At 33.8% G+C, this 24,642-nt stretch overlaps 2 protein-coding genes across 2 annotated transcripts; both read left to right on the top strand.

Moving 5' to 3' along the window:
* The first annotated feature begins 543 nt into the window (after nucleotides 1-543).
* Nucleotides 544-7,414, top strand: LOC112769354 (ADP-ribosylation factor GTPase-activating protein AGD5). The gene is made up of 10 exons (XM_025813852.2): nucleotides 544-942; nucleotides 1,791-1,849; nucleotides 2,026-2,116; nucleotides 4,329-4,383; nucleotides 4,488-4,578; nucleotides 4,699-4,924; nucleotides 5,364-5,589; nucleotides 5,717-5,895; nucleotides 6,124-6,428; nucleotides 7,003-7,414. The coding sequence occupies exons 1-10, from the start codon at nucleotides 892-894 to the stop codon at nucleotides 7,157-7,159; spliced, it is 1,440 nt and encodes a 479-aa protein (XP_025669637.1). The 5' UTR covers nucleotides 544-891; the 3' UTR covers nucleotides 7,160-7,414.
* Nucleotides 7,415-22,691: 15,277 nt separating this feature from the next.
* Nucleotides 22,692-24,118, top strand: LOC112771790 (uncharacterized). Its single transcript, XM_025816611.2, has 2 exons — nucleotides 22,692-23,409; nucleotides 23,536-24,118. The coding sequence occupies exons 1-2, from the start codon at nucleotides 22,890-22,892 to the stop codon at nucleotides 23,958-23,960; spliced, it is 945 nt and encodes a 314-aa protein (XP_025672396.1). The 5' UTR covers nucleotides 22,692-22,889; the 3' UTR covers nucleotides 23,961-24,118.
* The last annotated feature ends 524 nt before the right edge of the window (nucleotides 24,119-24,642 follow it).

Genomic DNA, 24,642 nt, shown 5'->3' with positions numbered 1-24,642 from the left:
AACGTGCATTCTAAAAGTTTATTTTTATATAAATCTTAACTATATATTAAATTAGCTAAATGTGTAATTATTAATGTACTAAATGTACAAAATAAATTTATTATATAATATATAATATATAGAAGAAAATTATATGCACACAAAAAAATCATCATCTAATTGTTTGGAGGGTACAAGCAATTGAATAATAATAATAATAATAATAATAATAATAGCAGCATGCAATTATCTCAAAATTATACTTAAAAATAAATGTTTATACAATTGTTCAATCTAAATTTATTTTTTATAATTATTAATATTATTAATATAAAAAATAGTTATTTTTGATAATGTGATATTAAATGATTAAATATACATATAAAATTGTATATTAATAATACATCAAAATTAAATTCTAAAAAATAATACTATATGACTAATAAAATTTATTATATTTGATCAATACTTAACTAATTCTAATACTAAATATTAAATTTTATATTTTAAATTTTAAATTTGAAATTCTAATAGTATAATTAACTAATATTAAGAAAAAAGTGTTGGTGGTCATATTTTTCAATTCTAAAAATAAAATAAAATAGTAAAAGCGTAGTAGTAATAGAAGTCAAGGAGGGCGTCTCAAATGTGATTACTCCATTTTTCTTCATTCCGTATCTCCGTTGTGTTTGTGTTTGTGACTTTGTGTTTGTGTTGAGTTTATTTGGTCACATTTTATTCATAAATCAATCAATCCAACAAAACAAGTAGTGGGAGTTTCAGAGAGAAGAGAGAGAGAAATTACATCAAAAAGACCGAATTGACCTTGGACCTTCATCTTCCTCTCTCTTCCCTTCTAGGCTTCTGCTCCTAACTAACTCCTTCTTCGATTCGCTCAACCTCTTCGTCAACATGAACGAGAAGGCCAACGTAACCAAGGAGCTCAACGCCAAGCATAAGAAGGTTCGTCTTCTCGCATTCGCTCTTTCCTTTTCCTTTTTCTGATTCTGTTTCGGTTTCCGATTTTGATTACCATATCACGATGATGATTATCATCGTGTATTTACTGAAATTGCCTCCGATCAATGATCGCTATTAGTCGGATTCGAAGTTCGAACATCGCTGTTCTATATGTGCATATCGCGAGATTTTGAATGCCAAAGAATTTGATTTTTTTTTTGTTTTTTTTTTTTGTTTGAGCTGCGGAAAAATGAGTTACCAGTGGGTTTTTGTTTTGATCTGCTTGTTCCGATGGTTGGTTTGATTGATCGATTTTTTGTGTTTGAGCATTTTGAGGGATTAGTTATTCGGAGGTTATTCTGTTTTCGTAATTTGGATGCTTTTTTTTTTTTTCTGATGCAACTTATTCAGGGAAAGGCTATGGAATACGGAGGATCTATTAGAAGTTATGGGGTTTTTTCTTTAATTTTTTTTTTATTTCGGAAGCATTTTCAGTTGTTTGTTTGAGAAGTTATGAGTTTCTAATGCTACGGAGTATTCGATCTATGAGACCTGATTACCTGAAGTGTTGGGTTTGATTCATATGAATTGATGACAATGAACAAAAGGATATCATGGTACTCTTATTTGGTTATTAAAAAAAGTTTTGTTTTATGTTTCTTCTGGGTTTATAGTTGAGATCTTTTTCCTTTTTATCATATTTTTATTTTTTAATTGTACAATGTGCGGATTTAATACTGAGCTTATCCTACATTTAATGTGATTGTGCAAGAATGTTTGGCATTTTCTGTATTTGTTTTCACTTTTCACTCTTGATCCAATGTTTTTCTACTGTTACTCTAAATATGCAGATACTGGAAGGGCTTCTTAAATTACCAGAGAATAGGGAATGTGCCGACTGCAAAGCTAAGTATGTATCTGGTTGGATCTAAAATTCATAGTGAACTTTTCTAGATTTTGTGACAGTAGTAATTCAAACAGAGATCTGAACTGATTCACGATGAAATTACATTTGCGCTATTCGTTTTCAGGCTCTTTTTTCTTCTTCAGTTTTCACTCGAATTTCTATTGTCATCCACTTTGCAGGGGTCCAAGATGGGCTAGCGTAAATCTTGGCATCTTCATATGCATGCAGTGCTCAGGAATACATCGAAGTTTGGGAGTACATATATCAAAGGTAATGTTATGGTTATGGTATGGAGCACTGGTGCGTCGTTTTAACTGTAAAATACATGATTGTGATTAGTGGCACTTTTATGACATTGATGCTACAATGTTTTTTTGATGACGTTTGTCCGAAGCTCAGATAGAGAAGGTTGTTTTAGGTAGTTGGAAGCTAACATAAAACTTAGTCTATTCTTTATGACGTGGATCAGAGATGGTAATGGTATATTGTTAATGCTATCTTGTTTCCTAAAATCATTGTGCTGTATGGCTTGCCTAATAAGACTTGTCCAGTAAAATATACTCAAGGGTTCTTGTATTTTTGAGAACAAATGTGGATAATTTAGTTATTTCTCAAGAGCAAGACATGTCTTGATACTTAGAATATGGCATAAAAAAATGAAAATATTTAATGTTATGTTACAAGGAGTATTAATTTTATGCCTTCAAGAAACTAATCGGGTAGTAGAGAGGGCTAAGGAAATAGATTCTTTGGGATTTTAAGGTCAAACCTAGAAATGAAGTATTAATAATTGTTGATAAGTACCGGGAGAGTGATGCTATAGATGCTATAAGGTTAGGAGACAAATTAATAGGTCTGAAGTTCATAGTGGAATGAGATGCCTTTAATCACAAGTAGGATTAAATGAGCATCACAAAACCCAATTTTGGAAGGATTTAGAAAGGTTTAATCCAGGGCTACAATTGGGGGCAAAGATGTTTTTCTATTATTATTACTTTTTTAAAATGAGATTTAAATGGTCATGTGGTGGTAGTGATTTAGTGAAGCTTAGTGGCTAACTGGCTATGAAGGGTTATGTATGTGTGCTAGTGCTTATTTTGGAAGCAGGACGAGCATCTTATCATAGCATTAGGAATGAATGCATTAGAGACAAGGTTGGGGTATTGTTTATCACAGAAAAGATGATATAATCTCACTTTAGATGATTTGGGCATGTGGAGAAGACTTGTAGAAGTGCTAGTAAGAAATATAACAAGTGGAGGGTAGCTTAATATCTAGAATAGAGGGGACCTAGATAAATTATAGGTTAAACTATGAAAGATATGTAGATTTCAATAGATTGAAAGTGAATTTGATTTATGATATGACATTATAGCGCTGTCTGATTTTTGTAGCTGATCTCACCTAGTTGGAGAAAGCTTAATTGTTGTCAACTCATAATATAAATCATGGGAGGGAAATTTTGTATTATGATGACTCATGGAAATAGAATCTTCGATATCAGTAAGGTGCAGCATGTTTCTGCATTTCGCATGTGTTGTAGGCTTGTAGCAATGTACTGTGTCAAATAGACTCCCTTAATTTAGTGACCTGTTTTGAGAGACCCTTCACTTTTCTGCATGCTTATTTCATATCTTTGCTGGCAACAATGTACAGAAGGTAATTGACTATCATCAATATATTCCTTCTTTGACTGGTAATTTGCATTTTTATGGTAAGAAAGGATGTTTCACTGTTAAAATGTAGGGAGAAAGTTCAGGAACAGAGTTCCAACTACAGAGATGATTACAGAAAATTTTAAAGTAAGCTATAAATGTTCTAGAGAAAAAAGACAAGAATCAGAACTAGACATAGTAGATTTTGCTCAATGATCCCAACCCGTGGAAACATCTCATTCCATATATGATTCTCACGCCTTCTGTAACCCTCCTCTCTTATTGATTCTTGAATATTTGCCTACACCATCTCCTGCTGCCATTTGTCTCTTTCTGTTATGTGTCCCTCTTTCCTATAACTGAATATGCCTCTTCACACACTCTCCACTGCCTCCTTGACCAGGGTTCTATTATTAAGGTGTTGCCACCGCACACCACCCTGTGGAAAAAAGAACTTTAGTTACTGTTCTATATTTGTATGGGAGTACTGAGTGAGCATCTGTAGGAAGTTAATTGTCAAATTACATATTAACCTATGTTAATTTTTGCTGCGGTCCTGACATTATTAATGGAGGTTACTGTTAACTGAAGAGTGCTAGGTTAGTAAATAACTTGTTGCTGCCGAAAGAGTGCAAATTTGGTTTGGTATTTTTCCATTTAAAATAAATTATGTGTGGATTAATTTTGATGTGGTGAATAACCAAAATATGCTCCCTCACCATGATTGTTGCCTTTTGTAGTTTACTAAAAATGAGAAAAGATTTGGTAAAATCTGATCACTTGTGCCAATATTCTATTACACGTCTTTTCAATGGCTTTCCTTGCAGGTTCGTTCTGCAACTCTAGACACATGGCTCCCCGAGCAAGTTGCATTCATTCAGTGTAAGATATATACTGTCACGGGCTTCTAATTGTGTGAATTTTGTTGTGTACATACTTGTGTAATTTACATGTTATATTTGAATCCTTTTATTTGTCCTAAACAGCCATGGGGAACGAGAGGGCAAATAGCTACTGGGAAGCAGAATTACCTCCAAACTATGATAGAGTTGGAATCGAGAATTTCATTCGTGCAAAGTATGAATAATGATAAACTCCTTGAATCTGGCTACACTTTTATATTTATACCATTTGAGGTATATGTGTCCTTGTTTGTGCACCTGGTTTCGAACTTTAAATGGATGCATATATTTGAAGGTATGAAGAGAAAAGATGGGTTGCAAGGGATGGGAAACCAAAATCACCTTCTAGACTGCGAGAAGAGAAAAGTTCTTCACATTGGCAGAGACCTGTGGAAAGAAGTGGGCATGGTTATGCAGCAGCTTCTGAGAATACCGTTGAGGAAAGGAAGAAAACCCAACCTTCAAATCCAAATCCGGCTGCAAGGATTAGTATTCTTACTCCTCCCAAAGCATCTGAACATGTATTATTTCTTCCCTTCGTTTTATCCCCAAAAAAATTATATATATTTTTGCCCCCTTTGGTATTGTTACTGTGAACCTTCTTTTTCTGTTCTTTTTTCCTCCCCTTTATTTTTTAACCTTTGCATTGCATCATATGCAGTATCGTACTTGTATACTCTTTTCTTCTGCAGTCAGTGTCAGCAGTCTCGACTTAAGTTTAGCCCCCCAAAAAAAGGGATACAAGTGGGAGGGAGGGCTTTTTTAATCTTATAGAAACAAGTTTAACATTTTCTTTTTGCTATGACATAAAAATTGTGGTTTTTAAGTAATTAAATAGATGAGTCCAAGTTTTGCCACCTGACTTTTGGTTTTAATATGAAATATTCTTTTGCCATTCTTCTTTAAATTTGGAAATAATTATTGTTTATAGTGGTCTAAAAATAATCAATTTGCAAGCAGGTTGCTCCTGTTAGCAAACCTCAGCATGTTGAGAAAGCAGAACCAGTAGCACCTCAACCACAAGTTGAAACTTCAAAGCAGGTTACAGACACAGCTCAAAATATTCCTGCAAAAGTTGATTATGCTACAGATCTTTTCAACCTGTTATCAATGGATGGCCCTAGTGAAAATGGCTCAGAGGCAACTGGTACTACTACTGAAGATAATAACTGGGCAGGTTTCCAATGTATGTATTAATACACCATTGAACAACAAACGAATTTCTCACAGGATGTTTCTTTCTGAAAGATCTACAGATTCATCTCCTGATCTGTTTAACTTAGGTTGTGATTTTGTTACTATAACTCTTTCAGCTGCTCCAGTGGCTTCAACAACTGAGAAGGCTAGTCCTCCAAAAGCAGTTGAGAGTACTCCTCAATCTGCATCTGGAATTGAGGATCTATTTAAAGATTCACCTTCAGTGACACCAAGCTTAGCTGCAGAAAAACCCCAGAAAGATGTAAAAAATGATATCATGAGCCTCTTTGAGAAGGTATGTGTAATGCTCAATAGGTTTGTTTAGGACTGTGGAGCTACTTCCTTGACCTGGAAATTAGTCTTAGTTGTTAAATATATAAATTCTTCCGCTCTTTTTTGAGCAATTGTTGTCCCTTTGTCTTGTGCATGTGCAAGTAATTTATCTGTTGTAGTCTATTGTCATACATTTATTCTGAGGTATTTTAGCACACTCTTAGCTGACTGGTGAAGTGGATATCTGCAGAGCAATATGGTGTCTCCATTCTCTATGCATCAACAGCAGCTTGCCATGTTAGCGCAGCAACAGTCTCTTCTAATGGCTGCTGCAGCTAAATCAAATGTTGGGGATCCCAAGTACCCTGCTGGTATACAGCAACCTAGGCCCAATGTTCCTATCCAGAATTGGCCAGCTGCTGGTTACTCGATTCCTGGAGTCATGCCCATGGGTGGTCAAGGAGATCTGCAGACACTTATGCAGATAACGGCTCAGACTAGGGGCTTGACTCCACCACAATCAGCTGGGAGCTCTGTTCAGTATCCACCATCTAGGTATGTTACTTGGATATAACTTGACTATTTCCTGATATTGCTTTATATAATCTTGATGGTTGATATTGGTGCCAATCAATTATCTAGATAGTTATAATGAAAGGCTGTTTAGATTCTTTTTTTATTTTTTCTTTTCTTTTTGGCAGAATGCTGTACCAAAATGCAATTCTAAATGCCTAAGACTTTCACAAGCTCCCCTATTATAAAATTTTCATTTCATAGTTGAGGCTAGCACTGGAGAATAATGATAGTGATAATGATAAAACTATCATGATCATTATGAAATGCTAGTTTTACTGTCTCATCTACTGTTTGAATTTATTTTTGAATGTGAAGCTATCACATAGTGTATGGCACGCCCTCTGGTCAATATTTTGCTTCAATAACTTAACACAAATTTACCTGGATCATGTTACAAAATGGGCATTGATCAACAAACGACATTGCCAATGTCTTTTCTATTTCCTTAATATACTGTTTTATAAATCATCTATAGTAGCCTTGTTCGCCAAAATTTTTATAAAAAGAACATGTTTTTCACTGTTCATTCCTTCTATTCTTTTCTTTATTGCAGTTTCTATGGCATGGGGCAAGTTGCTCCAGTTAATGGAACAACGACAATGGGAGTGGGTAAAACTCAATCAACAACTCCAGTGGCATCAACCACTTCACAATCTGCAAAGGATTATGATTTTTCGTCCTTAACTCAAGGGATGTTTGCAAAGCCTTGATTGGTCTTCTGTTGCACAATGACGGGTACGTCACATACCATAGAAGATTAGTTAAAATGACAGGAAATGTAATTTCATTTTCAATTTTCCCCTTGACATATATCCTTGGGTTGTAAACCATTTGTAGAGAGCTAGTTCAGTTTTTTATATCGTATTTTCGGGTGATTGCCTCATTTGTATTGGTAGTTGTATTCAGTTTTCACAATAAACGACATTGAAATTAATTATATATATATATTCCTTCTATTGCTTCTATGTTTTATGTAATGATAAACACATATATTTGGTCTCTCGTGTTACCGTATAAGTTTTATTCCAAAATGTGGTGAATATTCTAATTTTCAGATTGCACTTGATAAGTCAGTGATGTTAATATCTTTGGTAGGGCAAAAAAAAAGAGAAAAAGAATGTTTTAGAAATGCTTGTATAGATATAAATATGCTACATTTCAGTAAAGAAATTGTGGTGTAGTTTTCCAGTAATAATAGGGATTAACTCGCTACTACTATAGGGATTCAAACCATAACCTTTTTTTTTGGTGTATATCAGAATTTAAAACAGTTTAGTTGTAAATACTAAAATTAACAGCGCATGCTCCAAAATCCAAGTCTAGTATTTGAAAATAATAAAAAGAAAAGGTTTTCATCTCAATTTTAAATTTAGTTTAGAAAGTGCTTTTCCCCCATTGTCATTGTTGATGTTGTTTTTGTTTTAAATCCATTAAGTGCAAATCATTGGATATCCCATGGACGAAAACACCAATATCTAATTTGTTGGAATTCACCTTTCAGTGAATAAGATGTCTATGAAATCTGTTGTAAACATGCCACCTATCTTGCATCGAATTCAGAAGTGAGCATAACACTTAAATAAGAGTAATTACCCAAATTAGTCCCCGAGAATTTTAAAATCGGACGTTTTAGTCTCCGAAAAAAATTAATACCCAAATCAGTCCCCATGGTTTATCTCCGACGGCCAAAACAATTCCCAGACCCATTTCTCCATTTTATGCCACCGGAAAAAGCTGAAGTGGCACAGTTACTCTCCAGCGTGTCCAGCAATAAGAAGAGGTGTCATAGAAGGACAAATTAGTCCCCAGCCACCTCATTAAAATGGCGTCGTTTAGGGCTTGGAACCAAACGTACGTTGAGTTTTAGTGGGAGACACAAAGTCAGGCTTCTTCTTCTCAACTTCAATCCCTTTCTATTCATATAGAAACCAAACCCCACACATTCTTCAAACTGTTACAGAGAAGGTGGCTGTCAATCCTTCGCACCTAATCTCCCAGAGCAGCTGAAGAATTCGATCACCAACGCTAGCATTGGGTGACTCTGTTGACGCGCAACAATTGGCGCGCAAGACGGAGGGAAGTGGATGTTACGATCGTTGAACACGCTCATTGAGGAAGGTGAGCTTGTATTCTCTTTCTTATGTTGATTAGATTTATGGAATTTTGAATTAGTTAAGTACAATGCTGAATGTCACCATTATAGAGTATGTTGGATTTTGAGTTTCTGTTCTGTGATAATTATGGAGTATAATGGTTTGGTTGTTATGTTGTGACTGTATAGTGTTTGGTTAGGGTTCAGTTACCAAAATTCTCAAAATAGAGTAGTTTAGGGTTTGATGATTCTGTTTGTTGATTTCAAGTATGTTGTACTTGCAGTTAGATGGAGGATTATGTAGTTCCTGTTTTCCACCATGGTGGACATTTTGTAAGGGATAACCAGGGAGTTCTTCTATATATTGATGGAAAAGTTGACAAATTTCCTAAGATGGATATTGACCTCATATGCTTCTTTGACCTGGAAACTCTGTTCAAAGGTTTAGGCTAGTTAGATTACAAGGCTATGTACTGGTTTGATCCTAAGGCTCCTGACTTGGAGAGGGGGCTGCACCCTATAAAAGGAGATTTGGAGATTAATCATTTGCGTGAAAATAAACAGATGAACCAGGAGACTGACGAGTTTTATCTATATTTCGATCACCCAATAATGGTTACTCCACCAGAGGACATCAATTTGGACTTTGATGCTGATGCAGATGTTGAGGAAGAGTCTAGTGATGACGGGTATGAAACGACAGAGGATGAACCATATAGACCACCCTCAGCAGGATTTGAGGATGAAGATAGTGACTCAGATTGTTTGATTGTGAAGAGAAATACTAGAAAAGTTGGCAAAAAAACAGAGAATGGTGTAGGAATGCAGAGTTCACAGGGGAATATAGGTGCAAGAAGGAAGGCTTTAAAAGAGAATAAGAAAGCTACAGATGGGCCAAGTACAATCAAGACAAATACTAATGGAGCTACTACTTCTAGATCAAAGTATGCAGGCCCAAACATGTCAAGGGCTGCTGTTGCTGCTAGGCCCAACATTAGGGCTCCAAAAAATGCTGGACAAAAAGGTCATGGGTCAACTTCATCTGACCCAACTGCAAATGGGCCAAAAACTGTTAGAACAAGGGCTGGATTGCCAAATTTTGAGGCTGCCAATGCTGCTAAAGCTACTAATAGTAGTAGTGAAGATGAGGCTGAGGAAAATATTGAAGAAGAAGATCCAATTTTTGAGTATGAATCAGAGACATTATTGACTCCGGAAAGCTCTGAAGATGAGAGAGATAGGTATGAATTCCCTCAATTTAATGAAGGTGTTGAATTTGGGGAGGTAAACTTTGAGTTGGGAATGGAGTTTGCCACAATTGAAAGTTTTAAGAATGCTCTTAAGGATCATATAATTTTTGAGGGGAGAAAAATTAGGTACATAAAGAATTATCAAAGGAGGGTTAGATGCAATTGTGAACATGGGGTGGAGAGGATTAAAAAGCCAAGAAAGCCAAAGGAGCAAAGTAATGTTTCAGGTGAGCACAATGTGAATGAAGCTGCTATGACTGAAGAGACTGTGACAACTAAGGCTACCAAAGTTGACGTTGGGGATATGAATGCTGGAACTAAGGATTGTGTTAAAAATGGAACTGGTAGTGCCAAATTGAATCCTTGTCCATGGCTAATTTATTGTGCATGGAATAATCAGCTTAAGAGTTACCAAATCAAGACTTATACCAAATCAAGGCGTCTCGGTAGAAACAATTGCAGCGACAAGTGAGGGTACTACATCAAAGATGTTCCAGTTTATTCCAAATCCTGGTTCAAGCATCCTAGACAGAAGTGAATGATAACAAATGATTATGCTTTTTGATGTAATAGTTTGGTTTGTATTTTGGTAATGAGCTTTCAAGTTGATGGACCTAAACTTGAAATACTCTTAATTTAGAGATTGATGATAGAGTAGTGTGGATGAAACTTTTTTTGTGAATTATGTTTCGGTTCATGTATGGCCGAATTCTGACTTTAGTTTAAGTTGCTACTATGACAGTTATGTTGTTTTTATTAGGTCGAATCTGTGACTTGCATTCTATGATTTGAAGTTGATATTTGATATTAAAGCAATATATTTGCTCTTATAAATAATGGTGTTGTTATTTTTTTCCATTATTCATTTCATGCTACTTATTACTGAACTTATAAGTAATGGTGCCGTTGCTTTTTTTTATTATTATTCATTTTACTACATGACATAGCAATATGATTTTCTGTTTGGATTCATAAAGGTCATCAACCAAACAATTTTGGAAGAAAACTTTAAAACTGATATATTGCATAAATTTTCTTCTTCTCACAAGCATTGAGATCACAAAAAAAGCATACAAATTTACATACAGGTTTCAGTGAACTCTTAATACTAAGATATAACTTACAAAATAGCTATTATTACTGACAAAATCAACACTAACATTGCAAAGAACATGATAACAAGTACTACATTCGTACATTTACTCTTACCCTCAGCTTTTGGGACTACATTTTTCTGAAGCTCTAACAAATCAATTCTATTTTGCAACTCCATCAGTTTGTGTTTCAAACCAGCATCATTGGTATCATACATGGGTGAAATATCAGCAGCAATCTCACCACCACCCATAGTTACATTCTTCACCGAGTCATCATTCTTCAACTTAATGTCAAAAATCTTGTCAACCCATGCAAAGAACTTGCAATAAGATAACTTTTCCTGCTCATCACACAATAATAGCTCTTCAACACAATTCTTATAGAATGTAAATTATTCGAAATCCTACAATTGTTTACCTTATATAGTGGCCATTCAAAAAACAGTCTATCCGAATTTTCGTGAGTCCTTGAAGTGGAGATTATTGCATACAAACCGCATAGACATTTTGGGTGTTGCCCTTTGGGGATTTCAACTTTGCTTAGGCTGCTGATGTCACCGTCTCCGATAACGCTACAATTATGGCCACCGCCGAGTCTCCCACCATGGCGATTCGAAGACGACGAGCTTCCTTTGCTTGGTGTCATTGCAGCTGCTAATAAACTAGGGTTCCAAAAGCTTCAACGAAAAAGACGTTTCTGTTCAAGTACAGAGAGGTTGAGATAGAGGAGAAGAAGCGCGACCTTGTGTTTCTCACTTAAACGCAATGTTTGGTACCAATCCTTAAACGGCACCGTTTTCATAACATGGCTGGGGACTAATTTGTCCTTTTATGACATCTGTTCTTATTGCTGGACACGCTGGAGAGTAACTGTGTCACTTCAGCTTTTTCCGGCGGCATAAAATGGAAAAATGGGTCTGGGGATTGTTTTGGCCGCCGGAGATAAACCATGAGAACTGATTTGTTATTAATTTTTTTCGAGGACTAAAACGTCCAATTTTAAAATCTTCAGAGACTGATTTGGGTAATTACTCCTTAAATAATTTAAGCAATTACCACTTGTATTAGATGTCATGGTTCCTTTGTCGTTGTTGTTAGCATATAAATGCGTCACCAGAACTGGAATATCTGTTTTTTGTCATTAGCATTTCATTGTGTTTCTACACCAACTGATGCTAACTGGTAGCAAAACGCAGAGCAGTATACAGTAAAAAGAAGACATAATACGAGATAGTCTTTGTAACTTATAAGGCAGAAGTCACAGGCCTTTTCATCTTTGAAACGTGTAATGTATCTAACCACTTGACGGTGCCATCTAATTGACCAATTGCCGTGGCTCTCCAATCCATTATCCATCTTTGAACCCTTTGTATAAATCCTATCCATCCTCTTACCAAACTTGGTCGTATTTTCATCGCTCACCAACCATATCAAGCCACATAATCGGACTCCAAATCATGTCTCTCTTGTAGCATACCAAAGTGTCAGGGTAAAAGCTATCAACCACCATTTAAATAAAGAAAATTATATGGTACAGATCTAGATCTGTACAGATTTAAAGATTTGCTTACTTAAACCATACTTTTTAAAGCCACATTTTTCACTTAAAACCGTAACTCTTCACAAAGAAAAGCGTCACCTAATGGAAAAAAGTAAATTAGAAGATTTAAGAGAAGAAATAATTAAGTTATCAAAATTAATAGATCAAAAATTAATGATTTTAACTAATGTTAATTGTAATGACACCGAATTCTTAAAATCAATACAAAATGATTTTTCTCAAAATCTTTATTTTACTATAAGCTTTATTGAAGGACTTCAAAAACCTGAAAAAACTTATTTTTCACACGGAATTTCTAAGAAATGTTATCATGGAAATGATTCCCCACATCTTTATCATACTTTTAACCCACAATTAAATTCTATAGTAGATATGCTTGAAGAAATACTAGTATCCATAAAATTTCAAAGAAATAAGGAAAAAGAAAATCCAAAAGAAGAAAAATTTCAAAATATAATCAACATAACAGATTTAAAAGTAAAACCACCACTAAAATTATGAATATTGAAGAAAAATTAGAAGAAGTTACAATGCTTTTTAAACAATTAAAAATGGCTCAAGAAAATAATATTATGGAACAGGGATTTCAGATAGAAGAAGAAATAGTAAATTCTGAAAATATAGAAAATGAAGAACACATCCTAGATTATTCAAGTGACGAAGAACCAGCAATTCCAATACAAGTAAAAAATGAAGCTGGAACATCTAGGGATAATCAATCTCAATTTAAATGGGAAACAGGTTTTGATAATTATGCTTTTAAAAAGGGGTTTATAAATAAAGATTCAAAATATACAAAAATACCATCAAAATACATTCCTAAAATCCAGGAAATGGAAGGAGAAAGAATGCTCGATTTAGACTGTAAAACGAATGAAAAAGAAATTTTCGAAAACTGGTTGAATTCCTTCTTATTAGAAGCCTTTACTAATCCAAAACTTAATGAATTATCTGGAAGAGACATTTGGAATTACATAGGGTTTCATACTAAAGGAGCTATAAGAGATTATATGACATCAATAGAAAACCAAATAATAGAAGAATTAGCAACAAAAATAACAGCTTATGATAAGATATTATATATAATGATGATTCTATATAAAGAATTTTTTGGAAAAAATATTATAGATCATAAACAAGAAGTCTATAATAAAGAATATCAAGAAGCAAAAAACCATTTAGCTAACATTCACATATATGATCTATGTAATGTGGAGTCTTATATATGTGAATATAGAATACATTATTACAAATTAAAAGAAGAAGATAAAAATCATTATCTTAATATGTATATAACAAAACTTCCATATCCTGCTAACGAATTTATTATGGGAAGATTTATAAGAGAAATAAATAGAGGAACAATTGAAAATAATTTTGGTGGAGCAACCTCTGCAATAAGAGAGGAAATAAAAGAACGTTGTATGCAAGAAGCAACTCAAAAAAGATTTGCAAATATAATTAGAATTTGCTGTCAGGATAATGAAGAGATACCTCAAAAATATGGTCTTAATAAAAATTTTCAAAGAAAAAGAAAATATCAATTTAGAAAAAGAAAATACTATCCAAACTGGAGAAAAAAGAGGTATTTTAGAAAAAGAAATAACAATAAAAATAAGAGACAAAAAAGTGATTATTGCCCAAATAAAAAAGAAAATTGTAAGTGTTGGTATTGCCAAGAAGAAGGACACTATGCAAATGAATGTTCGAAAAAGAAGGATAAAAAGGATCTTACTAAACAAATAGAAATTGCTAAGTCTTGTTTCATGGAACCTTTAGAAGAATCTGATGATAACTTAGACTATATTTTTGAATATGTCTCAGAAACAGACTCAGAGACTGAGTAATAATGCTACATTTATTACTATAAAAATAACAGAAAAATTTATAAATGCTTTCATAGATTCTGGAGCAACACAATGCTTTGCTAGTTCAAATACAAAACTTGATTGGAAAAAATTAAAGAAACCATTAAGGGTTAGAATAGCTGACAAATCAATACATAAAATTGACCAAAAAGCAGAGATGGTTGAAATTTTTATTCAAAATTATAGGTTCATTGTTCCATCTATATACATGTTAGATTCTGGAATGGATTTTATCATAGGAAATAACTTTTTAAAGCTATATCATCCATTCATTCAAGAACTAACATATATAGTTTTAAAAGCTCCACACGATTCTTCAATAAATCAAAAATCAAAACGTATAAAAATACCGACTACTACTATAGATAAGATCTTAAAATTTAAAATATTTTCTATATTGGAGACATGTTATTTAAATTTATACTTTCAAATAAATATCCCAAAAAATAATCTTGAAATAAAGATAGAAGAACTTTTGAATGAAATTTGTGCTGAAAATCCTTTAGATATTAAAAATACAAATAACGAATTAGTAAGTATTAAATTAAAAGATCCGACAAAAGAGATAAATGTTCCAAATAAAATCCCTTATTCCGCAAGAGATAAAGAAGAGTTTTCATTAGAATGTAGAGATCTTTTGGAAAAAGGAATTATAAGATTAAGTAAAAGTCCTCATGCGGCTCCAGCCTTTTATGTCGAAAACAATAATGAAATTAAAAGGGGAAAACGAAGAATGGTTATTAACTATAAGAAGATGAATGAAGCAACTATTGGTGATGCTCATAAACTTCCAAGAAAATATTCAATTTTAGAAAAAATCAAAGGAGCAACTTGGTTTTCATCTCTTGATGCAAAATCAGGATATTGGCAACTTCGTTTAGACGAAGAAACAAAGAAATTAACTGCTTTTACTTGTCCAACAAAAGAATCAACAAGTGTGTTGCTCTATGAATGGAATGTATTGCCATTCGGATTAAAACAAGCTCCAGGTATTTATCAAAGATTTATGGAAGAAAATCTAAAAGAGTTAAATGAATTTGTTTTAGTATACATTGATGATATACTAATTTTTACAAAACAGGATAGAGAAGATCATCTTCAAAAATTATTAATAGTTTTAGAAAGATGTAAAGAAAAAGGATTAGTTCTTAGCAAAAAGAAAGCAAGAATAGCAAAACAAGAAATAGAGTTTCTTGGATTAATTCTATCCACTCAAGGAAAACTAAAACTTCAGCCAAATGTCCTAGAAAAGGTAAATTTATTTCCTAATAAAATAGAAGATAGAAAACAATTACAAAGATTTTTAGGGTGTATAAATTATATTTCTGATCAAGGATTCTTAAAGAATATAACAGAATACACTAAAAGCTTATTTCCAAAAATAAGTACTAAAAAAGAATGGAAATGGGATGAAAAAGATAGTATGCAAATTCAAAAGATTAAAGAATTATGTGAAAAACTTCCAGAACTTTATATTCCAGAAGAAAATGACTACTTAATAGTAGAAACAGATGCTTCAGACATAACCTGGTCAGGATGTCTAAAAGCTAAGAAAGCTATAAAAAGTTTGGAGCAAGGAAAAGAATCACTAGATTCTAAAAATTCCCCAAAGGAATTACTTTGCAGGTATATTTCAGGGACTTTTACTCCAACAGAACAGAGATATACCACTCATGAAAAGGAAACTCTAGCAGCAATTAAATCTCTTAAGAAATGGAAAATTGATTTACTACCCAGAGAATTTACATTAAGGACAGATTCAAGCTACCTAACAGGTTTCATACGATATAATTTAAAAGTTGATTATAATCATGGACGATTGGTAAGATGGCAATTATTTTTGTTACAATATCCAATAAAAATTGAATATATTAAGGGTGACAAAAATGTTATTGCAGATACATTAACAAGAGAATGGAGTTCGTCTACAACGCATTAGATCAAGAAATTCAGAAATACGAACAAGAACTCGAAAAATGCAAGCATTGTCAGCAAATAAGGACACAGATCCAATCCCTCAAGAAGGCCGTCGAAGCAATGAAATCAACACAACAACCAAAACCATCAGAGCTCAGCCAGCTAAGCGTGGTGGACAAATCAGGTGAAGAAAAAATTCCAGAAAATAAAACAATTGCTGAAATTATCAAAAAATCTACCCAAGATAAAAAATATTATGTAATTTATAATGGCCCCATGAAAGGAGTATATGATGCCTGGGAAAAAGCAGCACCATTTACACATCAATCAAGGATAATTCATAAAGGAGGGTTTTTAACACTGGAAGAAGCAAAGGAATCTTTCAGGGAATATGAAGCTCTTCATCCAGAGCAAACCCTAAAAAGAGCAGATAAAGCTCCAATTCAAACCCAGAGAACAGGGATAATAAGAAATATTCCTACAAGGGCTGAAATCAAAGAAAAGAAAAGGGTCTGTAGATCAAATCTCAGAGAAACCCTTGATATAGTCCTGAACTGGACTGAGGAAAAAAGAGCAATTTTAGGATATTATCCTATTGCCAAAGAACAGCTAACAAAGCTGGTTATATTTCCAGATGCATCCCCATCGGACACCTATCAGTTTTTCCAGTATGGATTAATTGATACAATTTTAATTTTTAATGATCTAAAAATTATTAGTGAGTTTCCTGCAGGATTCGTTGATGCAGTGAAGAGATTTAAAAATATGATTGACAACGTAAATCCAAGGGATATATCCCTAAAATTTACGAACAGTCAACCTATTTTTAATGAAGAAGAAGAATGCTTGGTTCCAGCACACCAAGTAATATTCATGTCCGTCTTCCCAGGAAATTTTCAACCAATTGATCAAGTTCAAGATTTAACAATCTACAGTCATGAAGGAAGGCTAGCCAGCACACTAGCAAGGGTCTTCGAAAGAACTCAAAAGATAACAAGGAAATCTCACACAAGAATTAATTATAAAAGCAGAAATACTTTGCTTGTGTCTAGTAAAAGGAATGAAATTGAAGAAAGAGAGATGAGACTCTTAGTGGAATTTGAATCAGCATTCTACAACTTGTCTGAACTCTTAGAAAAGCTCCCTGAAGGGATAAAGAGGAATCTCTGCTATCTGATAAAAGAGAGAGAAGACCACAAGTGCCAGCTATGCGTCTCAGAGTTATCTGAAGAAAGCAATAATAAAACGGAATCAACCCACATGATAAAGGAAGAAGACAACGCATCTGAAGGACACATAATGAAAGAGGAAGACATCACATCTGAAGCATCTCTCAACATTATTGCATAGTGACGTAAGCGCTTAGGTCATAGAGCACCAACAATGTAGCTGGTGCAAGATAATAAACAATGACGTAAGCAATGACGTCATAAGAAGGGTAAGGATGGGAATTGTCCATCAGACCCAACCATTATAAATAGGTTGCTTAGGCAATTGTACAAGGCATCAGAAAATAGAAAGCAGGAGGCAAAGAGTACTCAAATGCTAGGAGAGCAAGGAGGAAGCTGCCGAGGCGATTCTATGATCTGAAGAAGAATTCCCATTAGGGAAAAAATAGTTCTAAACTCCCCTCTGGAGTTAGTATTTACAATCTCCCCTCTGGAGATAAAAACACCTTATGTAAAATATATTAAATAAAGGAAGTTTTTCTCCAGAAAGGTATGTATTCATTCTAGTCTTTCAATTATGAATTATTTAGAAAGTTTAGAATTAACAGAAGAATCTGATTATTATAGATTAACTGCTTTATTAGATAATGAAAAACAGGCTGTTTTAAAAACAGAATTAAATCTCAAATCAAACGAAAATTTTAATAAACAAAACCTTTTAAAAGAAGTTTTTAATAGAAAAAATATAATATACTATGGAAAAATTCAACTTGAAGCCCCTATAAAGATAAAATCCGCCAATGGAGAACTTGAAATAGCTTTGATAAATGATGAAGAATTAAGTAAACAGATTAAGGATCAACAAAAAAGATCTAAAATTGGATGGATTCATATTAGTACTATACAAGTCTTAATCAAATCTACATATATGAAAGGAATTAATTCACCAATAAGCTTAGCAATCTGTGACAAAAGAATTACTGATGACCCAATAGATCAAATAATTGGAATTGTTCATGGAAACTTGGCAAATGTAAATGTTAAATTTAATGCCCATCTGGGATATGCTATACCTTTATCAACTGAAAATCTTGGAAGATCTATAAGTCTGGCTTATAAATTTCACAGAAAGAATCTAATGGAACAAGATGATGAACCATTTTCAATTACATATGCAATAAATTATGCTTTAACAAATAGCCATCATAGTATAATATTTAAAAACAGAGAAAGAATTTATGTCGATGAATTATTTCAGAAAATTGTAAAAACAGAAATACCAAAATATAAAGCTATTGAAAACCCAGTTCTATTAATAAAAGAACCGTCAGGAAAATTAGTTTCATCGAATTTTCAAATTAGAGAATCTAAAATTAATAGCCCTTTAAGTCTATCTAAGTTGAAGATTAAAGAAGAAAATTCTGAAATAAAAGAATTAACAAAAAAGGTCGAAAAATTAAATGAAACCCTAAACACTAAATTATGACAATAAATAAAGAAGAAATATATGTAACCTATCAAGACAAGAAACAAGAGCTTTTTGAAAGAGAAAATCGTTTGAATTATTTACAGTTTTCTGAAATAAATCAAAGAGCATTTGAAGCTCTAAAAATAATCTATGACAAGTTAAAAAGAGAAGTTGAAGAGCTAGAAAAATTAATAGAATCTCTAGAAAATAGTGATGAATCAATGATAGAGTTTGCAGAAATTTTAAAATAAATAATGAAGCATAAAAAGATTGAAAAACCAGAAAATAAAATAAAAAGAAAAAAGGGCAGAAAAATTAAAAAGTAAAATAAAAGAGTATAAAAGGGAATTAAATAACCTTCAGATCAAAATTGATGACCTTATAATAAAAAGGATAGAAATAAGAATAAATATAAACAAGTTGGAATTAAACTTAAAAAATTTTATAAATGCCTGGAAAACCATATTATGACTTAAAAGAATTAAAGCTGTTGAAGGAAAAAATGGAAAATGAAGTTGAAAAATTAAGAAGGTATTTAGAAACAACAGAAAGTGTAGAAATAAAAGAAGTTTTTGAGATTTAAGAAATTATATTAAAGAAAAAGACAAACAGATAAAAGATTTTATATACAATAATCCATGCAAAAAAGAATATTATAAACTAAAACAAGATTGAAAACTATAAAAATAAAATTACAATATACAAGGACTAGTAAAAGATTGCAAAATTGACAATATACAAGGACTAGTAAAAGATTGCAAAATTGGTATCAGAGCCAAGTTAACGATTAAGGGTAACACTTTCTCCTTAAGCAACACTTTTAGTGATACACTTTTAAACCAAATAAAAACAAAAATCTGTAAATCTGTACCAAAGTGCATCTGTACACTAGATGGACCCTTTAAATAATTGCTATCCAAAATTTGTTCAATTCTAAACACCGGTAACGATATATTTTCCTATTGATGAACATTAGCTAGTTAATGAGTTCACACGTGCCACGATTATGTATATTGTATACCTACATGTGATTGCAATGTGATCATCTATCAAAGTCCATATGTTACGATAAAAATTATTAAATTACAATTTCACTACGAATGCAAACAACGTTCCAAAGTGCTAGATCCTAGAGTGCTTTTTTATAATCTATACTTTATGCACATTATAATTGTCTTTATAGCGAGGCCTATTCCGTCTTGCACTTGTTCCTGTCTTCTGTACTCTTCTTCGTTCACATTTTCAATATTTACCAAGTCAATAATACGATAAACATTACATGACTTTGCTTCCTTACAATCAAATCCACAACCATAATTAGGTTTCACGATTAATTGGAGTGTGTCATTAGAACTCGTAGTAGAGATTTCGGCTTATAATAATGCACCAAAAAATTCTAACCATTCGGTTAAGGTTGGTGCTAGCTTGATATTACACAGCTCAAATCAAATGCAGCCACATATATATAAATAAGTGTGCTTTATTTGTCACATTATATCAAGTTGATCATTGTCCTATTTTAGATAGCGAAAAGTGATAAGTCATTAGCCTTGCGCCATTCTTTTTATTTATTTATTTTTTATGGTTGGCGGATAGAGAAGTTTGTCACCATCATGAAGGTACTGTTCGTATCTAACTATATATCATTTTTGACCGTACAAATATATTTTATGGATGTGAAGCACTCACCATGCACTTTTTTTTTTCAATGTAAAGGATTAAATTAATTAGGAATTTAGGATTAGCTTTCGTCATTGAGAACATTGCGTGTTCAAAAACTTGATTGATTTGATCCTTCAACCCATTGCAAGCTAACTAGGGAAATAAACTTTTGAGATTATTAACACTATAGAAATTCAAAATACACATTTTTCTTCTTTTTTTTTTTTTAATTTAAATTTGTAAAAAAATGACACTTTTTAGATGTTTAAACGGCATTTTTCTTTTATTTATAAAACATATTATTTTCTCTGTTATAAGATTATTAAAATAGTATAAGAAGAAAAGTGTACATTGTATATACAAAGAAAAGAATGTCATTTAGATTAAAAAAAAAAAGTCTCCTTTTCTCTAGTTTGTATATATGTAAAATTTGGAAGACATTATTAGGTTTAATTTACTCTTTTTCATAGTAAAAAATTAATAGTTATAAAAATTTAAACTATTGAAACTAGTAAATATTAATAATTAAGTTAGATATACTAAAATTAACTAACAAAATTAGTTATGAGTGTAGGATATATATTAAAATATAAAATATATATTAAAAATGAGTTAATATGTGTGTGTATGGTTAATTTGATAAATAATTCATAGTTAACTACCAGCTTAATTTTTAATGTATTTTTATATTTTAATATATTTTATATGAGCAGTTGGTCTAGTAATTTATTTGTTTATGTATATATAACATGGTTCATGTAAAATTTTGACGACATTATTAGGTTTACTCTTTTTATAGTGTACGTCTATGTTGTACTAAACGAAACAAGATGTTACACAGTTTTTTTTTTCGATAAATGAAAAGAAAAATTTGGCATAAATTATGATGATTGTTAGTTGAATGAAATATTAGAGCTGAAGTATTTATCAATTGTAATTAATAATGTATCACATTATATTCATTGCATTGATATGTTGATTCAATGTTTCAATATAACGAAACTCCTACTTTGTTTGGTAGCTGGTATCCAAAATTGATACCGCTACATGAACAATTGGATATGAATGGTCATTAATTTAAGAGTTCCACTAAAAAAATTAATTAAGAGAGTAATTAATTAGAATTAATTAGTTAAAAAATAAGTCTATTAAAAAAATAATAACTTTATTATTCTTATTTTTAGATTTTCAAAATTAAAAATAAAAGAGAATTGGCTTGAATTAATATTTGTACTTGGTTTTTTAAATTTTTTTTAATTTAATTAGTGAAGGGAGAATAAGGGTTTTACACTTTTCATATAGACATGGTCAAAGGTCTTCACATTTTCATCTTCATCTCATCCCTTTTTTCATGGTCGGACAGGTCGGTTTGGCGGTGGACTTTTGTGTAGGACACTCCCTGTTTGGCATGTGATGTGGGCGAGCCTCCCCATAAGCTGCGGGAATCCACAATTCCAGATTCCACTATCCATATTCCGGGATAAACGGTCATATTTTATAGCCGTTGTGCCTTCTATTTTCATTATTCAAATGCTTATTATCACTGTCACTGACACCAACCTGGCCCAAAAGCGTGATTATTAAAACTGCAAATAGGATTAACGAACACTAATCACTTTATAGCTGTACGGTACTAACAATTAAATTAAGTAAAGCGAATACTTAACGGAATCTTTCTACAAGTGTGCTATGTAATGAGGATGATGATGTATTGATATGTGTGTTATAAGATTTTTGCTGTGTTCTATGTGACACCACACACCAGTGCCTCTTATACTTTGTCACGTCTCTTGCCATGCAATAATGCCGACTTCATGCATCTCACTTTAATGTTCCTCTGTGGATTTAAAACAAGTTATACAGCATAGTTAATATTTCACTGTAAATTAAAACTATAATTAATGAATCTGACTAACTCATTTCGACCTAGTTGAAATTAGTACTAATTGAAGAGAACGAATTTCACCAGAAGGAGTATTTCTTATTTTTTACTGATGTAATAGTAAAGAACAACGGTGGGCAGCCACATTACATTTACATATACCAATGTTTTGAAGGTGCAGTGTCCTTTTCATCGAACGGTCCACATGTCATGAGAACCCACGCTGCTCAGTGGCCCCAACCCTCTACTGTCTACCCAAAAAGGTCATAGCCTCATAGGGCATAGGGCATACGGCATACGGCATAGGGTGCACCTATAAGTACCCTCTCTTCTCTCTCCTTCTTATTTTCTCTTTTCTTTCTCTCCCAACGTTCCAATTTCCTCTGTACTAGCAAACCACCCCAGCGGACCAGGTAAGTCCGAGTCCCCCCTTTACGCGCACAGCACAAGCACTCAAAAAAAGCGACACAAAAAATGGGTTTTCTTTTCGTGAAAACGGTTGTAATCTCCACCGGAATAGTGTCCATGGCAATGGGGCTGAAGCTCACAGTTCCACTCCTCACCGAAGCCGTACCTTCCATCTCCACCTTCTTCTTCACTTGTCTCACTCCTCCTTACCTCTACCTTCTCCTCAACTTCATCATCCTCTCCATCTTCGCCACCTCTAAGCTCACCCACCACCACAACCACTCTCCGCCGGACTCGCCTCCCGAGACCCTCCTCTACCACGCACCCGAACCACTCAAGATCTCGCAAAATGACTACAGCGGCGTCGTTTCGGAAGAATTCCTCTACGAGCCACCGAAAACCAACGAAACCGTCACCAACGACGAGAACTTACCGTTGAAAACGACGGTTACAGTATCCGAAGAAGCCGTTGGCATGCAGAAGAAGGACTCCTCGGATCTCGATTTGGCGTTCTCCGATGAGAACCAGAAACCGCCGGTATCCGCCAGGTTCAGCCACCGGAAAGCCGCTAAAGCAAGTCCAGAAGGTCCGTTTTCTCTCTCTCTTGGTCTGTTTCTATTTCTGTTTGTTTGAAATTTGAAATTGAAAATTAAAAATGTTTTAAATGAAATTTGTTAGTGCTGTTGTGACGGTTATAACTAATTACTGACAGGAGGGAAGGTGGTTGCGTTGGGAGTAGCGAAGCCGAAGAGGCAGGACACACTGGAGAGCACATGGAGGACCATAACGGAAGGTCGGCCCATGCCGTTGACCAGGCATCTCAAGAAATCTGACACGTGGGAGCAGGCTCGCCGGAGCGCCGCTCCGTTGACGGATCTCAACGGCGGCGAAGGAGGTAAGACGCCTCCTCCTACGAAGATGAAGAAGGCCGAGACATTCGGCGGGAGGGAGAACAACGTTTCTCCGGCTGGTGGCAGCAGCAGCGCTGGCAGGCTGAGGAAGGAGCCATCACTGAGTCAGGATGAGTTGAATCGGCGAGTTGAAGCGTTCATTCACAAGTTCAATGAAGAGATGAGGCTGCAGAGGCAGGAATCGCTGAGGCAGTACCGTGCGATGGTAAATGGCGGAGTTCACTGAGATTCAGAGACTGCCATTGCTGTTGTTTTTACAGATTTGCCCTTCGAATTAGGGAATAGGAGTTTTTACCCTTTTTGTTTTTTGTAAAGCAATGGAAGAAAAGAAATGGATACGTTTTTGTAATGTTTTATAATTGCCAAAAAGAAGATTGTTTTTGATATCACAGATTCACATTTCATATTAGGAGAAGTACAGAGAATCAAATTAGACTCTGTCAAGATTTGAAAACAACAATTAATTATTAATTTTAAATTAAAAAATAAAATTTAAGTAATTAGCATTAAACAGAATTTGAAATATAAGGATTAGGAAAATAGTAATCTTTCATAAAGGTTTTCATTCCTTTTCATCGCAGTTTCGGAAGTGCTCTGTTTCCATTGCGTAGACCGCCGCATCACCACTTTTACAGTATGTTGCGCACGTCGCCACTCTCTCATCACACCACCGGTTGATCTGTGTCACTTGCACCCACGCTGCTCGCCTGTCGCATCTTCGCGGCTCGCATGACCAACGCTAAGCCCGTGTTTGCTCTACAGCGGCCTCCACCTCGACGATCCTTTGCGCAGTGCCGGTGCCCTCCGTAATTAATTTCCGTCACCGCAATGCGCTTTCTGCATGCGCTATTTCTTTTTCTGTAGGATCACCGTAGCGCCCTTCCCTCGTGATTCACAAATGGCAGTCA

Source organism: Arachis hypogaea, chromosome 18, assembly GCF_003086295.3.
Source record: "Arachis hypogaea cultivar Tifrunner chromosome 18, arahy.Tifrunner.gnm2.J5K5, whole genome shotgun sequence".
In the NCBI taxonomy this organism is placed as follows: domain Eukaryota; kingdom Viridiplantae; phylum Streptophyta; class Magnoliopsida; order Fabales; family Fabaceae; genus Arachis; species Arachis hypogaea.
This window is presented reverse-complemented; position numbering and strand designations above follow the sequence as displayed.

Coding starts and splice junctions, on each gene's coding strand:
- LOC112769354 (XM_025813852.2), top strand. CDS start 892: ATGAACGAGAAGGCCAACGTAACCAAGGAGCTCAACGCCAAGCATAAG. Junction 5,896..6,123: donor TCATGAGCCTCTTTGAGAAG/GTATGTGTAATG, acceptor GGATATCTGCAG/AGCAATATGGTGTCTCCATT. Junction 6,429..7,002: donor GTTCAGTATCCACCATCTAG/GTATGTTACTTG, acceptor TCTTTATTGCAG/TTTCTATGGCATGGGGCAAG.
- LOC112771790 (XM_025816611.2), top strand. CDS start 22,890: ATGGGTTTTCTTTTCGTGAAAACGGTTGTAATCTCCACCGGAATAGTG. Junction 23,410..23,535: donor CGCTAAAGCAAGTCCAGAAG/GTCCGTTTTCTC, acceptor AATTACTGACAG/GAGGGAAGGTGGTTGCGTTG.